The 19,411-nt window shown below is 41.6% G+C and overlaps 1 protein-coding gene and 1 long non-coding RNA gene across 2 annotated transcripts in view; one reads left to right on the top strand and one right to left on the bottom strand.

The window, feature by feature from the left end:
• Positions 1–19,411, bottom strand: part of LOC137283747 (uncharacterized) — a 702,566-nt gene that overhangs the window by 618,292 nt on the left and 64,863 nt on the right. The window lies entirely within an intron of this gene.
• Positions 1,611–19,411, top strand: part of LOC137283742 (polycystin-1-like) — a 60,684-nt gene continuing 42,883 nt past the window's right edge. The window contains exons 1-7 of the mRNA XM_067815410.1: positions 1,611–1,663; positions 1,755–1,785; positions 12,901–13,418; positions 14,256–14,430; positions 14,991–15,157; positions 16,425–17,049; positions 17,676–19,103. Of these exons, the coding sequence (XP_067671511.1) occupies positions 1,625–1,663; positions 1,755–1,785; positions 12,901–13,418; positions 14,256–14,430; positions 14,991–15,157; positions 16,425–17,049; positions 17,676–19,103 (2,983 nt within the window). The 5' untranslated portion in view covers positions 1,611–1,624. The remainder of the gene's footprint in view (positions 1,664–1,754; positions 1,786–12,900; positions 13,419–14,255; positions 14,431–14,990; positions 15,158–16,424; positions 17,050–17,675; positions 19,104–19,411) is intronic.

A 19,411-nucleotide genomic window follows, 5' to 3' on the forward strand; every position in this document is an offset into this window, starting at 1 on the left:
AACACATTGACATATGTGTGTTCACAGTGTAATGTCACAAGCGATCATGTAGTAGTATGACATAATATCGTGACATATGTAAGCAGTGAAATATGCCCAAATACACTGAGGTCCAGCTCAAATCTCCTTCCAGATCATGTATCTTTCTTTTCCATTAACGGAGTTGTAATTTAACAGAAGGATGCCATATAAATACATGTACATAATCGAGCAGTGCTAAATACTTAAATCATACATTCCTAGGACACGTGTTTGTCCACTTTTGGACAATCATCTCATTATGCTTTCTGTTACTTTGGTCATGACTGTCAAATTTCAAAGGAACTGATCTTAGTGTCCCAGAAATACATCTTTACTCTTTGTCGTCAGAGCTTGGAAATGTGAACAAATATTGAACAGACAGTAAATAAATATGATAAGATATTGTTTGTACCATATCACTTGGTTCTTGTAAATATAGAGTGCTTTTAACGCCATTCTCCAGGGTGTTGTGTGGGGTGGCAGAGAACGAACATGTAAGATCCGTCGTATGGGGGATGTTTGTCTTGTAATGTTTTTTGTTTCCAACACAATGCATTTAAGACCGCAATTGATCGTCACTAAAGGGAGCAAGTATTTGTTGATTTCGTAGGTGACCAAGGCAACAGCTTACTGTACTGTTCCAGGACTGGAAACAGCTGTAATATCCCTCCATCAGAAACAAGCCGCTCAGCATCACTCAAAGACGATCAAAACAGTATCAATACCGATTTTCATACCTTAGCTGACACCAAGAATATTATTACAGCTCAAACATAATCCGTTAAATTGCCAGCATAGCCGGCGAATGCAGATTGGTAGTTATGTTTAGAGCGGGGAATTGTTGTTGTAGAAATCAGCTTACAAAGGTGATGTCTTGACAACCATCCGCGCCCTTCGTGATCAAGCGACATGGCCTGATTGCTGTATTATATTGATCGTTCTGTTCCCTTGGGGACATTTTGTAATTTGGGGCAACGAGGTTGTTGGAAGGACCAAGAGAAAATATCGGAGGAAAATAAACTCGTTAATCAATTCCGTTTGTAAGCGGACATTGTCCTAATAGACCAGGTTGTTTCATTGTTGTGGAGCTGACAATGTTTTCTGGTACTGAACTTGCTCTGGTTGTGTGGAGTTTGACTTGTCAGTGCTGTCTATCAATGGCGGTCAATACTTCACACTGCGTGACCATGTTGTGGAACCGCTCCATCAGTCAGCACCGACTATCTTGATTATTGGCTATACACATGTTTTATAAGTGGAAAATCAATTGACAATCAATACCAATAATTATATCAGAAACAGATTTTAGTAACTTTATGCCAACCCACGGAAGTAACAATCCCCGTTATATATGACATTGCTTCCATGTCAGTAATCTACATCTTCGATCCATGACAATATTTTTTGTATAAAGAAGCGAAACCGTTACAACGTTAATAATTCACGTGGTGTCTTTAAGCGAGGGATTGTCTAGCGCTGCAGGTGCCGCCAAGGTCACGTGGACCAATCAGATATCAGTAAACCTGTGACGTCATTATTCTACCTGTCTGTACCCGTCGCGATCTTGGTCTCAACCCTGCAATACTTACTTGACAATGAACAAATGGCGGCCGGGGCAATGATACTACTCCTTGTATCTTTGGTACGTAACTGTGATACTGAAGTCTTTCAAAAAAATAAAATTACATATAAAGTAATGGGCAGTAATAATACGTGCATTTTCTTTGTTGTAGGTATTACAAGCCACACAAGTCCGGTCCGCAGGTAAGTGGAACGATCCCTTATGGTCCCATGGGAGAGATAACCGTATGTGGAGAATGACTTGCAAATGTTGAGGAAATATGTGTTTTGGGACAATCTTTTCCAGTCTGATAGCTCCGCACTGAGGTATCATGTTTCAGATTAATTGTTCGCATACATGTCATGCAGTATATTTAAAATAATTGCAAAATAGTAATTCTAATTTGTCATTGCAAAATATGAAGGATCAGAATTAGTGTTCCTGTCTGTGACTAATTAGTTTGATTTGTGTACATGCAGCTAACAAGAAGTTAAAGAAACTAAACAAGTTGATTATAATAAATATATCATAGCCTGATAGACTGGTATTGCTGTCTGAAATTTACAATTGAAATGCATTCTAAAACCACTATTCTCTAGCATACTATTAACATAATCCGTGTTCTGTTCAATGACGCGAAGTGTTTAACACGTTACATTGATGGTAAAGGATCATAAGACAGCAACACTTATTTTTTTCACAAATACTTTTCGTTATGTATATTTGTGAATTGAAATAAGTGTCCATACGTATCTGAAATCTCCTCAATAATGACTTCACCAACCGAATATTAGAGGATCGCTGTATAGGCATAAGTTTTCAAACATAGCATACGTAGTTCGCCATTCCTTTCATCCCATTCTCATTTCCATTCCAAATTTCATTATGCCTCTTCGGCCCATTGCAACGCTGTTCACCGTTTATGCTGAAGTTTACGTATTCCTCTTCGTCATTCAGTTTCCATGTTCCTGTTCGCCCAAACGTTTCACTATACAGCTTCAGCCTAACTGTTCATTTCACCACTCCGTCCTCTTAGTTTCACCATACAGCTTCAGCCTAACTGTTCATTTCACCACTCCGTCCTCTTAGTTTCACCATACAGCTTCAGCCTAACTGTTCATTTCACCACTCAGTCCTCTTAGTTTCACTATACAGCTTCAGCCTAACTGTTCATTTCACCACTTCGTCCTCTTAGTTTCACCATACAGCTTCAGCCTAACTGTTCATTTCACCACTTCGTCCTCTTAGTTTCACTATACAGCTTCAGCCTAACTGTTCATTTCACCACTTCGTCCTCTTAGTTTCACTATACAGCTTCAGCCTAACTGTTCATTTCACCACTTCGTCCTCTTAGTTTCACTATACAGCCTCAGCCTAACTGTTCATTTCACCACTTCGTCCTCTTAGTTTCACTATACAGCTTCAGCCTAACTGTTCATTTCACCACTTCGTCCTCTTAGTTTCACCATACAGCTTCAGCCTAACTGTTCATTTCACCACTCCGTCCTCTTAGTTTCACCATACAGCTTCAGCCTAACTGTTCATTTCACCACTCCGTCCTCTTAGTTTCACTATTTCCATTTGTCCACGAGCATCATTATTAGCCAAAAGCTAACATTTCACGATTACCTAATGGTGTGACGCTTTATTATTCCTTTTCACACCATTGTTTCACTTTTCCTGTTCTGTATACCGTTTGATAATTATTATTCTTCGCAATGTAGTTTCACAATTCCGATTCGCACGGTGATTCAACTACTGCCCTTCGTCCATCATATTCCATCTTCCCTTGGATTCACTGGCTCTGTTTACCCACCGGTTTTACTATAACCCTTCATCCTTCATGTTCACTATCCGCTCTGCCCTTTATTTTCTCTGATCCACTTCGCCTTAGGTCAGTTAACTACAGTAGTTTCACTATTAACTTTCAGCCTAAAGGTTCACGGTTTATTATCATTTTGTTTCGTCCTATAGTTTAACTACACTCCAGCTTACATTTTCACTACACAACTTCGCCCCATAGTTTCACAATTTCACTTTGTCTAATAAATAGTTTCAACACTACCTTTCAGCCTAAAATTTCACTATTAACCTTTAGTCTGAGGTTTCATTTTTCCATTTTACCTCACTGATTCTCTATTCACATTTGCTCTATAGTTTGACGGGGCCCCCTTTGACTTCCCCCGACTCTGCCACTTGGGACAAAAGTTTCAATATAACCTTTCAGGCTAAAGTTTCACATTTACTCTTTCCACGTTTCATGCCTTTCACCCACTGTTTCAATTTCGGCCTCTGTATACCGTTTGATAATTATTTTGCTTCGCCATACATTTATTTTTCCCCGGCTTTCCCAGTTTTCACTGTTTCCATTTGCCCAGGAGCTTTCCTATCACACTTTTGCCTAAATTATTCCAGTTCGTCACTTAGATTCACTAGTTCCGTTCAAAGAACAGCTTCACTATTACCCTTCATAGTATCATTTTGACTGTCATCCTTTCCTTTTTATTTTCACTGCTTCCAATTGCCATTGGCTTCACTATTCCACTTTGTACAGTAGTTTCACTATTACCCTTCAGCCTAAAATTTCACAATTCCCCATGGCTTAAGGTTAATAATGATTGCAGTAATTATTTTGCGTCTCCCTATGGTTTCACTATTCCGCTCCAGTAATAACGTTTCACTGTGACACTTCCCCACTTAATTTCACATATATCAACTCGTAAAATAATTTGATTATTAACTTACAGCCGAAAGCTGTATTTCTCGCCGGTGTAATGTTTGGTCATTAAAAAGTCACATAAGCTAGAAATGTTAGAAGATGGCACGTGTTATCAGAATACGTGGCGCTCTTCATCAAGAGAACAAAGTCATGGCTTTGTACCCATGTTAGGCTTGGGTATTATATGTCAGTGTACTTACACATGTCTAAACAAAAACAACTAGACACACACACACATCATCATCATCATCATCATCATCATCGTCATCACCACCACCACCACCACCTGCATCATATCAGTTTTCCCCTCTGCCTAACCATTTCTGCAATGCAATAGCCCTAAATAAAACAAGTACTTCTAATGTACTCCCCCAACGGATACTGGTGTTTGGTGAGAGAAGCAGGTCAAAGAAGAGGTATTAGGTAACATTCCTATATTGCCTATGTAGATTAAAACCACCTCTGTGAGCCACCAATGCGCACGCGGGCATGAGAATTCCTCGTATGAGTCCAAAAGTGCCTTCTTGACTCGTGTTGTCCTACTCATCAGTCAGCGCAGCACCGAGTTCATTGAGAGTAGTGGATGGATTCTGATGTTGATGTACACGTGTGCCCAAGACGTCCCAGATGTGTTTCGTAGAAGATAGGCCTGGAGTACTGGAAAAATCATGGCATCGATCTTTTGGAAGAATTGGATCTCAAATCCTACATGATGTGGACGTTAGATTTCAAACGAAAAGATGAGATGTTACCCAATAAAAATGTTGAAGGGTGGCCCACCAGTATTGATCTGTGACAAAGACAATATGGAACGCAGTTCAGCCAGAGACTGTGACGCTCAGGACCATAAGTCCCTATCCCCAACACGACCATGCTCTACGACGTCAAGGTCCATAAAAGCTATCAGGGAGGACTCCAGTGTTGATTCCTTCAGTGATAAGTGCGCCCGGATTCGCCAGAAAACATGACTTATGCCCAACGTCGATACTTACGCCACTGGCACCTCCGATTCAAATGATATGCAGTAAGAGGAGATGACATGTGGATGCCATGCATGCAAGTAACATCTATACAGACGATTTCGCACATCCGGTTATGTATTCATGCACAAAACACCGGTTGTACCAGTCCCTTGTTTGTGTGGCACTTTGCGACTGTTTTCATAATGTAGTCGTTCCCGTTAAGCTGTCCCGGACTTGCCTTATTGCCCCTGGTCGCCCAGAGCGACGATCATAGATGTTAGATACATTGCAAGAAGTAAATGGCTTACACAGTCGCTTACCTCGGGCTTGCATCTCTCTCGCAAAATGGCGGAGCGATTTTACCGTTTTCTTGCGTGGCTCCAATGAAGAACCTAGTAGGAAGGTTTTGATGTTTGATTTATGACTACTGATAACTGCATTGGAGATGTAGAACGAACAGGGGATGCTGATCCATTTAGACATGTTATTCACCTTTACCTCAGCCGCCATTTTGGGTAGAGAACGAAGAGAGCTCAGCCAACGATTGGTGCGGTTGCAAGCGGCTGAATAGCACCCAAAAAGTAAAGTTAATGGTTATAAATCCCATGCAAGCGACCTTTTTTCAACAAACCCGTCGCGTGTTTGTTGGAATCGGGTTCACAATCTGCTGATGTCAGACTGAGAAACATATAGCGTTTGACAAACCTGCAAAGATTGTACTTACGCGTTCAAGCGTTGCCAACGTCCCAACGCTCGGTGTATTACACGTATTAAAATATTAACTGTGTTCAGTACAGTGTAATAGAGCGTATATTTCCAGCAAAACGGCATGCATCTGTCCACAGCACTAAATGACAGGCAAAAGGGCAGTCCGCAGCTTGTACGCGCTATCCGAGTTCACTTGCTTCATTACTGTCACCGTGTTTTGTTTGATGTCTTCCGAAATATGCACAACTTGCGCCGAATTCACAACTTCTGTATTACAATTGAGGTGATGAGCAACTGCAGATATTTACACAAGCGCACTCCCTTGTCCATTACACCAACGTTTTAATCCACATATAATTTAGAACATAAATAATAGGACATATGCGGTCGTCCCATGGTAAAAACTAGACAGACGTATCACGTAAATTCTTGACAATTAAGTTTCTCAAAGTGAATAAAAGCTAAATAGATATGATAGTTAACGTAATAAAATGTGTGTTTCGAGAACTTCCTCTGTCGCCATGCACATGTGGACCCTTGGGTTACAACAACTCGTGTGCGTTATATGAGGCGATGAAAGGGATTGCTGATCAAGGCTCGCTAACTTGGTGGAAACATGTCCTGCTTAGATCGATGTTCATGATATGAAGCACCGGACTGTCAAGCACAAAACCTGGCAATTTACAATTTTCGTTATATAGCAGGAATATTGCGGCGTTAATTAAAAAACAAAAAGATTCAACAATGTAGTTGTTTAGGAGCGATAAACCGACGATTTAAAGCCGCAGACAATAAAACTCTTTCGGCTCTTGGAGTCAACTTTGTGTGCAGACTCTTTCCGTGGTATCACAAGCCTGTGCACTTAAAAGAACCCACAAATCCGTTGGTATATGACCAGATGGTGGCCACATGAATACGTGCAAACACCTAGTCGCAGGTGCAGCAATGTGTAGTGAACTTGAACAAAGTACTGTGACTATGTGTCCCAGTCCACCCTACTGTGAATTGGGTACCTCGTTAGGATGAGAGAGCCACGAATAAAATCCGCGCGCCTAGTGGCAGCAAGAGTTGTATACTCCCCAGGGAGTTGAGATGACCGAGGGAAACAAATACCAGCGCCTTGAGTAAGCACTAGTTGCATGGGAATGTGCGCTGTATACATATCCTATCCTGTCCTATCCTAAAACGCCACACTGCTTGTACCCGGGATACCTGATTCTCAACAGTCAGTCAAAGCTCGCACTATAGAAAAATTACACACTATTTCCGATAATGCGTAAATCCACCCTGAAGGACGAACGAAACAGTTTTAAACAGGCACAAAACTTTATTGCCAGTTTTCATAACGAGTACCTACAAAACTTGATTCAAATCAGGGACGAATCGAATAACTCGGAAATATTGCGTAAACAGTGGAATAGTTGAGGTTGAGAAGGGGTTACGATTTCAGATGAAACTATTCATTGGAAATATATAACTATTTTGCTTAGTCACCATTGTTCGTAGGTATATTTGTTTTGCACGAAAGATTCATCCAAAAGGACCCATTCAACACGAACATCTCCGATTTATTCAATGCGTGCATCAAAACGTGTACACGTGACACCCCTCACTTCACGTGAATTCGCCTGCTTGATTTCAACACTGTTGGATTGTGGCGCGTCGACTCATCTTCGTCGTTGTTTTATTTATCAGCGGGAAAAGGCTCAAAGAATGTGTCACTTTGTAAAATAAGTTCACAATCCCTTTTCTTCTTCCAGGGTGACATAGCACTCTGATGTGACGCTTCAAGAATTATTTATTCATACCCATAAGCTCCTTTTGTAAGTAGTTTGCAACATTCAAACTCAACTTTGATTGCGTTCTAGAAGTTGGATAAATGAAGAATGACTATTTTTCTGGTTACACAACTTCTTTATTCTGTATAGGCGTTGATTGGACATAGATGGTAATGCTATCAAGCAGGAGATACATGACAAGTAATTTTGGGTGATCTATGTACATGAGATGTTTCAACAATAGATGAGGAATGAGGGGAAAATGAGTTGTTTATTCAATAGAAAAGGTTGATAAAACATAGTATGCAGGACTGAGTGGGCAGATGGAAGCTTAACTCAACCACTGAGCTTGCCTTTGCTTTCGATCATCAAACTTTGATAATGGAGATTACTACAATGTAAACAAGTTCGGCGAGTTTACTTAATTAGTTATCTAGCTAACCAGTGTTGATTACGGATATCCACAAGGCAGTACCCGAAATCGCACAAAGTGCAAACTAAATCGAAATTGAAAAGCAGCCATGTTTATTATCATGACATACAGTGAAAGATATGCACACCGGTTTCGTTGCCTTACGTAGGTGCCATTTTCGTGTTCATCATGTTGAGCAGAACATGCAAATTAAGGTGAAATAATCGCACTATTTTTGACGGAAAAATCAACAATTTAAACATTAAATATTCCAGCAATACCAAGGTGATGGACACCTGAAGTGAGCTTCACACATTGTTCCCATGTAGGGAATCGAACTCGGGCCTTCGGCGTGACGAGCGAACGCTTCAACCTCTAGGCTACTCCACCGAACCCAATGATGTCATGAGCCTTCTATAAACTTTCTTTAGTATTGTGTAATCGGGAGATCAAAATATCCACGGTGTCTATGAGTATGAGTCTATGATTATGACAACAGGGAATAGGTTGCAAGAGAAAAATACAGTAAAACTACAGATTCAATATCTATATTATATACCATTCCCCAAAAGTAGGGGATACTGGATTTACAAGATTGATAAAATGCAAATGATGAAGCCAAGGGGGGAACAGATGATGAGGAGAAAATGTGAGAATTTATTCCATTTCTTTGGAAATGTTTTATCTGTATGGATGCATATAATAACTATCTTTTTCACCTGCACTGGCATTAGTTAATGGTATGCTCGCAAAATGGAATATCCCTACTTGTTATAATAACTATCTTTTTCACCTGCACTGGCATTAGTTAATGGTATGCTCGCAAAATGGAATATCCCTACTTGTTATAATAACTATCTTTTTCACCTGCACTGGCATTAGTTAATGGTATGCTCGCAAAATGGAATATCCCTACTTGTTATAATAACTATCTTTTTCACCTGCACTGGCATTAGTTAATGGTATGCTCGCAAAATGGAATATCCCTACTTGTTATAATAACTATCTTTTTCACCTGCACTGGCATTAGTTAATGGTATGCTCGCAAAATGGAATATCCCTACTTGTTATAATAACTATCTTTTTCACCTGCACTGGCATTAGTTAGTGGTATGCTCGCAAAATGGAATATCCCTACTTGTTATAATTTGTATACTTTCAGGGAAGAACTTCTGGGCCCTGTTTCTTATAGAATGGTATTCTGATCACAAATGTCGCTGAAGACAATTTATTACGTTTTACCCTAAATCATGACCAAAGATGTATAGAAACGCCCTAACTAAAGGTCTCCACAAACGCAATCCTGTTGCAATATAGAGTCAGTTTTCAACACAATTACTAAAGTGCCCAAATGCTTGCTATCCGGCCTCTCAAGTTTACAACCACAATCGGTTGCTTTTAACGATGTTCGTAAGTTCACCGAAACGTCGCACTCATTGCAATAAAAATGTTGACTATCCATAGACCTTGGCGGTCCTTCAACCATATTGTTGGTCATAATCTCACAGCTTTCACCGGTCCTCACTTCCGTGGTTCCTGGAAGGGAGTCAGTATTTTTGGCGGGTCCGTAGTGGTCGCTCCTAACGGCAGAGACCGGGTTCGATTCCCCGCGAGAGTGCAATGTAACATTCCTTGAACATTGCCAAAAGTGGCAAATATATACTACCTACTGGACTCCGATGCTCGTGCCCAGGGTCTACAATGCCAACGATGGCCACTTGTAGCAAAGTACCTCCTACAGAGTTCTGTCCCTTCTTCGTGCAAGGATGCATTTACTTTCAATTTTCTACAGACATAATCCCATAATCCCAATATTGTTGGTTGATATGATAGATCAACCCTGCATCCCTATTTCTTTCAATCAAAAAGTTATATATTTTAATGTAAAAGATTTCTTGAAATATTTATTTTTATGATACAATACTGAACAGCAAAAGGAACACAACTCTGTTTTAGTCAAGTTTCTAAATAGAAGATGTAAAAATGAACGCTTACTTCTATGTTATTTCATTGTTTGAGAAACATTTGCCTCTCTTTTGCTATTCAGTTTACTATAGTCAGTTTGAATGACCATCCATATATAGCATGTCGAAGTACATCTCTAAATTCATAATAGGGGTAAAACACGATAAAATATTATGTTTATATAAATGCATCCTGATGCTTACTCATTCACTTAAAACTCTATACGGTCTGGAATACAAAAGGGGATGAGATACATTACTTTGGCACGGTTTGTTAATTCGCCGTGGATGTTATATCGCAACAAATCTGAAACCTCTTGAAATACCACAGATTCTTTCAACGTCTTTGGAAATTGGCTTTGGAAACTGTCATACCCTTCTTAGCAACTAGCATGTTATTTAATAATCGATATGTCACCTGACTCTTCATCCGTGGTATATTTCACAGTCCTATTTTGTTTACACAAACCATAATAAACTAACAAATCAATACAATTTTATAAAACGTGCAAAGCATTGACTTGCGTACGAGGATTGTTTATAGATAGAATTGTGGATCAATATCGATCTCCCGGCTTTTGTCGTGTCTCTATGGCAACATCACACGCCAATTGATCTGTCGTCATCAACACATTCACTTACGTTCAACGTTTTACTGACTCGATGGGAATCGATAAAAAATTATTTACGGCCTGGAAAATCATCCTTCTTTACCCTTAGCTACACACATACAGGTCGTTCCGAACCTGTTTAACTGGTTGTCGCTGTGTTTGACTTCACACGGCAGCTTGTACGATGAAGAACAACATCGGTAGTTAGTGTTACATACTCCTTCGTTGCTCCTAGCGTTTCTGTGGAAGGTTGTGGACAGCAACGGTTGCGTAGAAGGAACAATAGAGAGCTTAGATCCATAACCAGTATATCGATGTTTACTGGATCTGAACACAACGGAATATATCACACATCCAATGCGGTGTTCAGAGCGTCTTCAAGAACACGAGAAGGTTATTGAAACGTTTTGACCCCTAAATCAGTGCGGTGTTTAGAAATACTTGAAGAATACCCACGATGGCAATTGAAACGTTTTGAGGCGTAAATCAGCGCAGATCAAAACGATCGATGAATGTATTGGAAATTTTGTCGTACTTGCAGGACATCTGGGTAGATTGTAGGTATTTGCATGTAGAAAGTAGATCTTGATCGGGGCAAAGGAAGACGTATCGTAGTGAATCCTCACACACATCGCGGTAATGCAGTGATTTATTTCCTTATCTATATATCAGCGACAGTTCCGGCGACATGAAACCACAGTCCAGCAGATTCACCCCGATAATCCCACAAACTTAACGCGGTAATCCGGTAAACATATCACGCAAACATACCGCGGTAATTCCACAGACATACCACTGTAAACCGCAAACATTCCACAGTATAATCCCACAAACGTACCGCTGTAATCCCGCAAACATATCACTATAATCCTGCAAGCAATACCGGAAACATACCACGGTAATTCTGCAAGCATACCAGGGAATTCCGCAAGCATACCGGGGAATTCCCGCAAACATACCTAGGCAATCCCACAAATATACAGCGACCATTTACCAACGCGATGGTAAGATGTAAAAGGACACGCCATATTATACGACCGCTTCGACCATTAGTAATAAAGTAGGAAATGATAATCCGCATCAAACATAATTCCATATTGCCGATATTGCTTCAGACATAATATTCCAATGATATGGATACATTCAGCAGATGGGCATGTCTAGACTAGCCTGGGCTGGTTGACTTCATGATCACATCCCATGGCGTTCATACTATGTAAATCCGTGAAGATTTGGGTCTTCGGTTGTCCATGCTTGTCGTCAAAGACAACTAACGGAATCGGGTGGTCAAGCGTTGTTAATGTTTCCCAAATGTACGTATACAGATCGTAAATGCCAGTTCCTACCATACTGAACGGAATCTCAGATAATACCAAACACAAATTCTAAGACAGTTTTAAGAGGTTAGTGTGTGCTATAACATGGAAAGAAACATCCCAAGATTCTTTTTCTATGACTAAGCTTGCATACGTCAAAGTTTCAGATAGAAAAGGCTCACCTAATTCAAAATAATGATAGTTTATAGAGTAATGAAATTTCATGTGAGAGTCCAACCGAAACACAAAGGATTTGTTATGGAATGTCTCTTTTCGTAAACATTACTGGTGTAGTGCAAGGGGATGGAATCAAGGAGAGGATACGATGATGCACACTCATACCGAGCCTGTTCAAGTAAAGTTCACTGTCATATCCTTTCTGACAGTTCGCTTTGACCCAGAGTATCGACTGCCAATGCCCATGTCAGACTATTCACATTGGTACGGTCCTGTTCCGTACAATATACGTTTGTTGCCGAAAGGTGATCGAACCCTTTTTGGCTATTGATTTAGTTACAACTGACCACATCATGACATAAACTGACGTACGTTTCAAATTAATTTATTAATAATTAAGAACATTTCATCTTATGTTCAGTTTTGATTTATATATTTTTTTAGCAAAGAACAAATTCTAGTACCTTTCGAGTACTGAGTCAGCGATCTAACGCACGTAGGAATAGCTTACAGCATGTACACAATGTATGTTGTCATAATATACATACTTTCAAATGAGTTATTTTTGAAAATACGTCTATTAGACCAAACGTGTGTTTTCTTTAACTCTTCAGAATAAAACTGACTATTAGAGGCTTTTTTGTAACATTTACATACGTTCTTTACTGCAGGTACTCCCCATGGCTGCTTCCTTGAAGATATTCGACACCGCCACCTCCCGTTCAGCCCCGGTTACTATGATCCAAACAGTCTCACCATAGAAGCATGTACCAACTTATGCGGCGCCTACAAAGCAATATACTCAGGTTTGATCTCAGGTCGGTTCTGTTTTTGCGGGAATAATGCGCCCAACGCTAACTATGCGACCGGCGCCGCTAATTGCTCCACCCCTTGTTCCGGGGACGGGTCTCAGATGTGCGGGGGTGAAACTTACCTCAGTGTTTACGAATCTGCCCAACCCATCAAGAGGGTGGATCTGAGCGTCACTCCAAAATTCGCGAAGACGGGAGACCCGGTGGCGTTTTCCATCGACGTCGACGCTGGTGGGATCTTGACGTACCAGATGAACTACGATGACGGTAACGGTGACATGAAGAAGAACGCTACGGGTATGCTGACGAAGGCGTATACGATACCTGGTCAGCATGACGCTATGGTTACCGCTATGGACACTGCCGGGGCTATTGTGGTAAGTTAGTTTTCCTTTAGTCTGTCGTACAGTCAGGAACCATGGTATTTCCCCTTCACCTAGCCCCATTTGAAATACAACAGCACCAAATCGAGCAGGTTTAGTTTCTTCAGGTCCTGAAATTCCAGTCTGGACTATTGTGACAAGTGTGTGTTCCTTCAGTCTGTCTTACAGTTCCAGTACCATGGTATTTCCCCTCCACCTAGCCATTTTGTGGAAAGACTGTTTTCTATAAGTTTGTCTGACAGTGCCTGAACCAAGGTATTTCCCATATACCCAGTCCTTTCTGAAACACAACAACCTAAAATCATGCAAGTTTAGAGATTGTTCAGGTCCCGAATTCTGAATCTAGAATATTGTGGTTAGTGCGTGTTCTTTCAGTCTGTCCAACAGTCCAAGAACTATGGTATTTTCCTTTATACCAAGACCTTCTTCAATACAACATCTCAAAATCAAGCAAGACCAGATTTGTTCATGTCCAAACTTCCAAATCTCACTGGAGCGTCTTTACAGTTTAAATAGAGTTTACTGTTTTCATCAAAGCTTTATTTTTGTAAGGTATCCGGAGTTACGTTGATGGTGGCATCACTTTGGACCCGTTAAAAATCACGCACACCGTGTATACATAGATAGATAGTTGGATATGTCTTCGCTGTACAAAATATGTTTGGAATGGAAACACATACGAGACATATCATCATCGTCGTTACAGTCATAGGTTTTCTTATCCTAAACTACACACATTATTAGTGCTCTCGTTGTGATAGTGTTGTGTTTAGGATATTAATGCATTGAATTCAGTATTTATATGACACGGTTTGCTCTGATGTTTGGCAGCCGAAGTCCAACGTGGCAGGATTAGTTGTACAAGCGCCCGTCAAGAATATCACTGTAGACTGTCCCCTGTTCGTCACCGACGAAGAAGACAAGTGTGTGGCTATCATCACTGAAGGGTCGCATTTGCGTTTGACGGACACCGTGGACAACACGGAGAGGACCATTGACGTCGCAGGTAGAAATGTCAAACACAAAATAATAGCGGCAGGGGACACCAGAAATGTGCTTCACACATGCGTGGAATCGAACCAAGCTTTTCAGCGTGACTTGAGTTTAAGTAGAAATCAGAACAAATAAATAATAACAGTTTACTTAATAGATCATGAATTTACTTAATCCTTCCGAATACATTACTATGTAGCTATCATTGTAAATTAACATGTTTTAATTTCTGATTCCATTGCGTCTGGAGAGAAAAGTTGACTGCAGTTTGTGATAAGTGGATCTTTGAAATGCCAATGATATCATAATATATCATCAACGAAGACCCACCTATGAATTTCGTAGATCTAAGTGTCATTTACATTTAGAATGTTATGCGTCGATGATAATATTTTCTAAAACTGTGTCATATTTGGATTGTCAAAATCTGAGAGCACCGGTACATGATGAGTACATATCAAACTACCAAACAAAAATGTAATGTTTTTATTTCAACCTCTTGGGAATTGCTTTTAGGGGGATTGTTCTTTTATTTTAATATAAACAATTATTACCGTATGTTGTTGTTGGCAGATCCGATTGTGGATGCCGCTGGGTGTTGCGTGCCGGCGACGTCCGACCCGCAAGAAGCCACCACCGGCGACCTCGACTACATGATGTACGCCTCCGAGTTTCAGTACGAGGGTGTGGTCACGCAGTGGGAGCTCTGGGCAGAGACCGCTGGGACACTAACCCTTTTGGTACGTATCCAGTGATTGATATTATGAACAATGGCTTAGTGGTGTGTAGGTCTGTGCATAGTGTTCAGGTCACATATCAGGTGAAGTTAACCAACCTTTTGCGCGAAGAGTCCTTGGATGGGTGACCATTTGCGGCAACTTACCTCTTAAGAGTTTCTAGGACTGCCCCACTATGGAGCACATGTGATACGCGTGTTCTCACCTGAGGCAAGTGAATCAGTTCCGAACTGCCTCTGTTCTCTCAGCAGAAAATGTCACCATAACCTTCTAGTTTCAGCACGGTTTATTCGGGGTAATAATGTGTTATGTGCTTTCAACATACCTTCGTGGCGTGCAATATAAATCATGTGATATGCGCTTTCTGCATACCTTCGTGGCGTGCAATATAAATCATGTGTAATGCGCTTTCTGCATACCTTCGTGGCGTGCAATATAAATCATGTGTAATGCGCTTTCTGCATACCTTCGTGGCGTGCAATATAAATCATGTGTAATGCGCTTTCTGCATACCTTCGTGGCGTGCAATATAAATCATGTGTAATGCGCTTTCTGCATACCTTCGTGGCGTGCAATATAAATCATGTGTAATGCGCTTTCTGCATACCTTCGTGGCGTGCAATATAAATCATGCCATTAGGAACTACGTCGTCATTGTAGGTTGGCATGCAGTCACAGAGTATGATCACCCGGTACGTTTAGTCGTCGCTTATGGCCAATACAGGTTTTCGTGTGGTGGTTAATGCCGCAGTCAGAAACTTTGTAGATATATGTCAGCAGTCTATAAATAACCGAGGACTGATCAGACAATCTAGTGACTGAAATCATGAACACAGATCTACCCAACTGGGATACGATCACATGCGTCAGCCAATGGGATCGTGTGGTCAGGTTCGCTGACTTGGTTGAGCAATCTCATCGTATCCCATAGATGAATGCTTTTGCTGCTGATGACGTGATGCAAAGTGTTTGATGACTCGATGCAGCATATTTGATGACGTGATGCAGCATAGTACATGTGTGGAGTCATGGGAGAACACTACTTCCGTTAAATCAAAGTGCCACAGCAGGGCTAGCCAAGACTCATTGCCAGAGCGATTCTTGTATGTAAGCCAGCAACGGCGGATTTAACCATTGTCAAACTTATCTTACTGTATGTCCAGCTGTATTCTGTCAGTACTGTTACTAGGTGTAAAGATGTTTGTTTCAGGTTTTGTCTTAGTTGATCCTTTTTGTCTTATCATTGTAATTTTTTTTACTGCATTTATAGATCCTACAACCTGGATGCGCTGACTATTGCTACGAGTCCAACGCATGTGGAGCGTGTACTGGATTGACTTGCACCAACCCCGATGTCTTCTGCCCCAGGGCTCAATCCTGTTCCACAGGCTGTACCCCTGTAGATAGACACCCCTGTGCCGCCCCCTTATCCGACTACACTATCCGTCAGACAGTCACCTTGACGCTGACAGCCACTGGCTATCAGGTCATCGACTCTCAAGAATACACCCACGTCTATCCCGGGGATATCATCGCCTATAGAAAATCAGCAGGATCCGCTGCTCTGACGGTGTCCTATAATCAAACAGAATGTGACAGGAGTTATCCTGCTTCCACAACAAATTTTGCAAAAGCCTCTGGAACTTCAATGCCAAATACCCGCCATCATCTCAGAGCCATTTACTCAAGTCAGACCAAGGTGTACCTCACTTATACCTTCACCACCGCCGGTACCTACTCGTTGACCACCAACGTCAGTAACATCGACATCCCCTTCTCCGAGGTGAACATCACCGAGATCGAAGTATTACAAGGCATTAATGCCACTATCATAGAAACCGACATGTATTGGGTCACAAATGAGCAGGGAACGCTTAACATCCTGCCACACACAGGTAAGAGCTTCTGTTAATTTCAGGGGCGGTGGGGTGGTCTAGTGGTTAAAGGGTTCGCTTGTCGCTACGAAGACCCAGGTTCGATTCTTTACATGGATAAGCCCATTTCTGCTGTCCTCCGAAGTTATATTGCTGTAGTATTGGTAATATTGGCATAATAACACATTCAGCATGTAAATTTAGAACAAGTAATTTCATAGTAATTTCCTCGTTTAACACAAGAAATCTGAAAATCTTCTGCAGTAAAAATATTCAGCATTTATTACTATAGCACATTTCGTTCTTTGATCTAACATAGTGTATGAGTGATTGGTGAGTGAGCTTAGTTTTACGCCGCTTTTTGCAATATATTACAGCACTACCACGGCAGGGGATACTGAAAAGGACTAAACACATTGTTCTCATGTGGAGAATCGAACAGGGTCTTCAGCATGACGAGCGAATGCTTTAACCACTAGGCTAGCCCAATCCCCACCTAGTTTATGACTGCTAGCAAATACGATCAAATTATATCAGCTTGCGAAAAGACAATGATAATCTGGAAATATAATTTCATCCGTACTGACAAAAAGTTTCTTTCTTCATTTTTTGTGAATGATGATGAAACCGATATTTGTTTCAATCAGGAACCAACGTAAAACGCAACTGGGACTTCGGTGACGGAAACACAATTAACGACACCACAACTGACCACTATAACTACACGTTCACAGCAAAGGGCGAATATAATGTCTCGGCCATATCCTGGAATCAACTGACCAGCAAATCCAACGTGACAACCGTCATCGTTGAGGACAGAATTACTGACTTCACAGTCTCATACAGCCCCTGTGTGACCCTCGCCAACTGCCCTTTCACGATCCAACTGACAGGGGGATCAGATTACACTATCACGTGGGACTTTGGCGACTCCACCTCCAACACCACCAATGAGGCCGACTACGGTAACAACGACATCGTGAACCACGTCTACAGCGTTGGTAACAACTATACAGTAACTGCAAATTGCTCAAACCACGTTAGTTCTATTGTCTACGTCTTCACTGTAGCCGTGCAGGAAGAATGTCTTGGGTTGGCTTTGGTCAGAACAGGAGCTGAGAAACTGGTAGATTTCAGAATCGAATGGACATTGACTCAAGGATCAGACTGCGTGTTTAATTTGGAATTTGATGGCAACAACATTGCTGTCGAGTCTGGAGATATTGTCAGTAAGAGATGGCAGACGGCATTGCTTCCTGGGAAGCCGGCAAACGAATACCCCATCGTTCTGGTAGTGTCTAATATGCTTGGTTCAAGAAACATCACCGACAACTTTATAATAGAAACTGCGATGAGGGACGTGTCCAGTAGCTGTGACACTGCGAAGACAGGTACTAATATGCCGGTTAATTGCAACGTGCAAATGACAGAAGGATCAAACGTTGCTTGTACATGGGACTTCGATGACGGTTCTCCAGCGGTGACCCACAACGAAGGACCCGCTGACTGGGCCATCCGCGCCAACCCGGTTGAAACACGCACCCATTCCTTCACCATAGGCAAACTGCACAATGTCAGCATCACTTGCGCTAATAACGACCGTTCTGAAAGTCAGTTTCATTCCGTTCTCGTCATACAGAGCGTCGTTGATGTCGAACTTGTCCACAGAGAAACCATATTCTTCGCGCCTCCCGGCATTGGGGCTTTCGCCTTTGAAACTAGCGGAGGGACGCCGAATGAGGCTCAAGTGGAATTCAACTTTGGCGACAACCTTGGCGTGGAGACATTCCCGCTTCAGATGGACTACAACTACACCCATAGTTACAGGGACCCCGATTGTTATGCTATTGAGGCTAAAATCTGGAATGAAGTTAGTGCCAAGAACTTTACAGACCACCAAATGTGTGTGATCGATCCCGTTGAAAACCTAGTTGTCACAGCAGATCCACCTGGGGCTATAATAGGTCAAGCAGCAAACATCAAGGTCGTCATGTACCGTGGTCCAAGCGGTCTGTTTGCAAACATCTCCTGCGACTTTGGCGACGGCAGTGGTGCACAAACTTGGCAACGGACAGGTAATGTTTACTGTGTCTTAGAACATGAAAGCAATTATAAAGTTAGAGTGACTGAGTCTAGTTTAACCCCGCGCTCAGCACTATTCCAGCTGTTTGGCGGTGGGCTGTAAATGATCGAGTCTGGACCAGACAATCCAGTGATCGGCATCATGAGCATCGATCTACCCAGCTGGGATACGATGACATTTGTCAACCAAGTCAGCGAGCCTGACCACCCGATCCCGTCAATCACCCGTTACGACCAGCATGGGTTACTGAAGATCAATTCTAACCAGGATCTTTATGGGTCTAGAAAGCTGTAACAATAC

Source organism: Haliotis asinina, chromosome 5 (assembly GCF_037392515.1).
Source record: "Haliotis asinina isolate JCU_RB_2024 chromosome 5, JCU_Hal_asi_v2, whole genome shotgun sequence".
In the NCBI taxonomy this organism is placed as follows: domain Eukaryota; kingdom Metazoa; phylum Mollusca; class Gastropoda; order Lepetellida; family Haliotidae; genus Haliotis; species Haliotis asinina.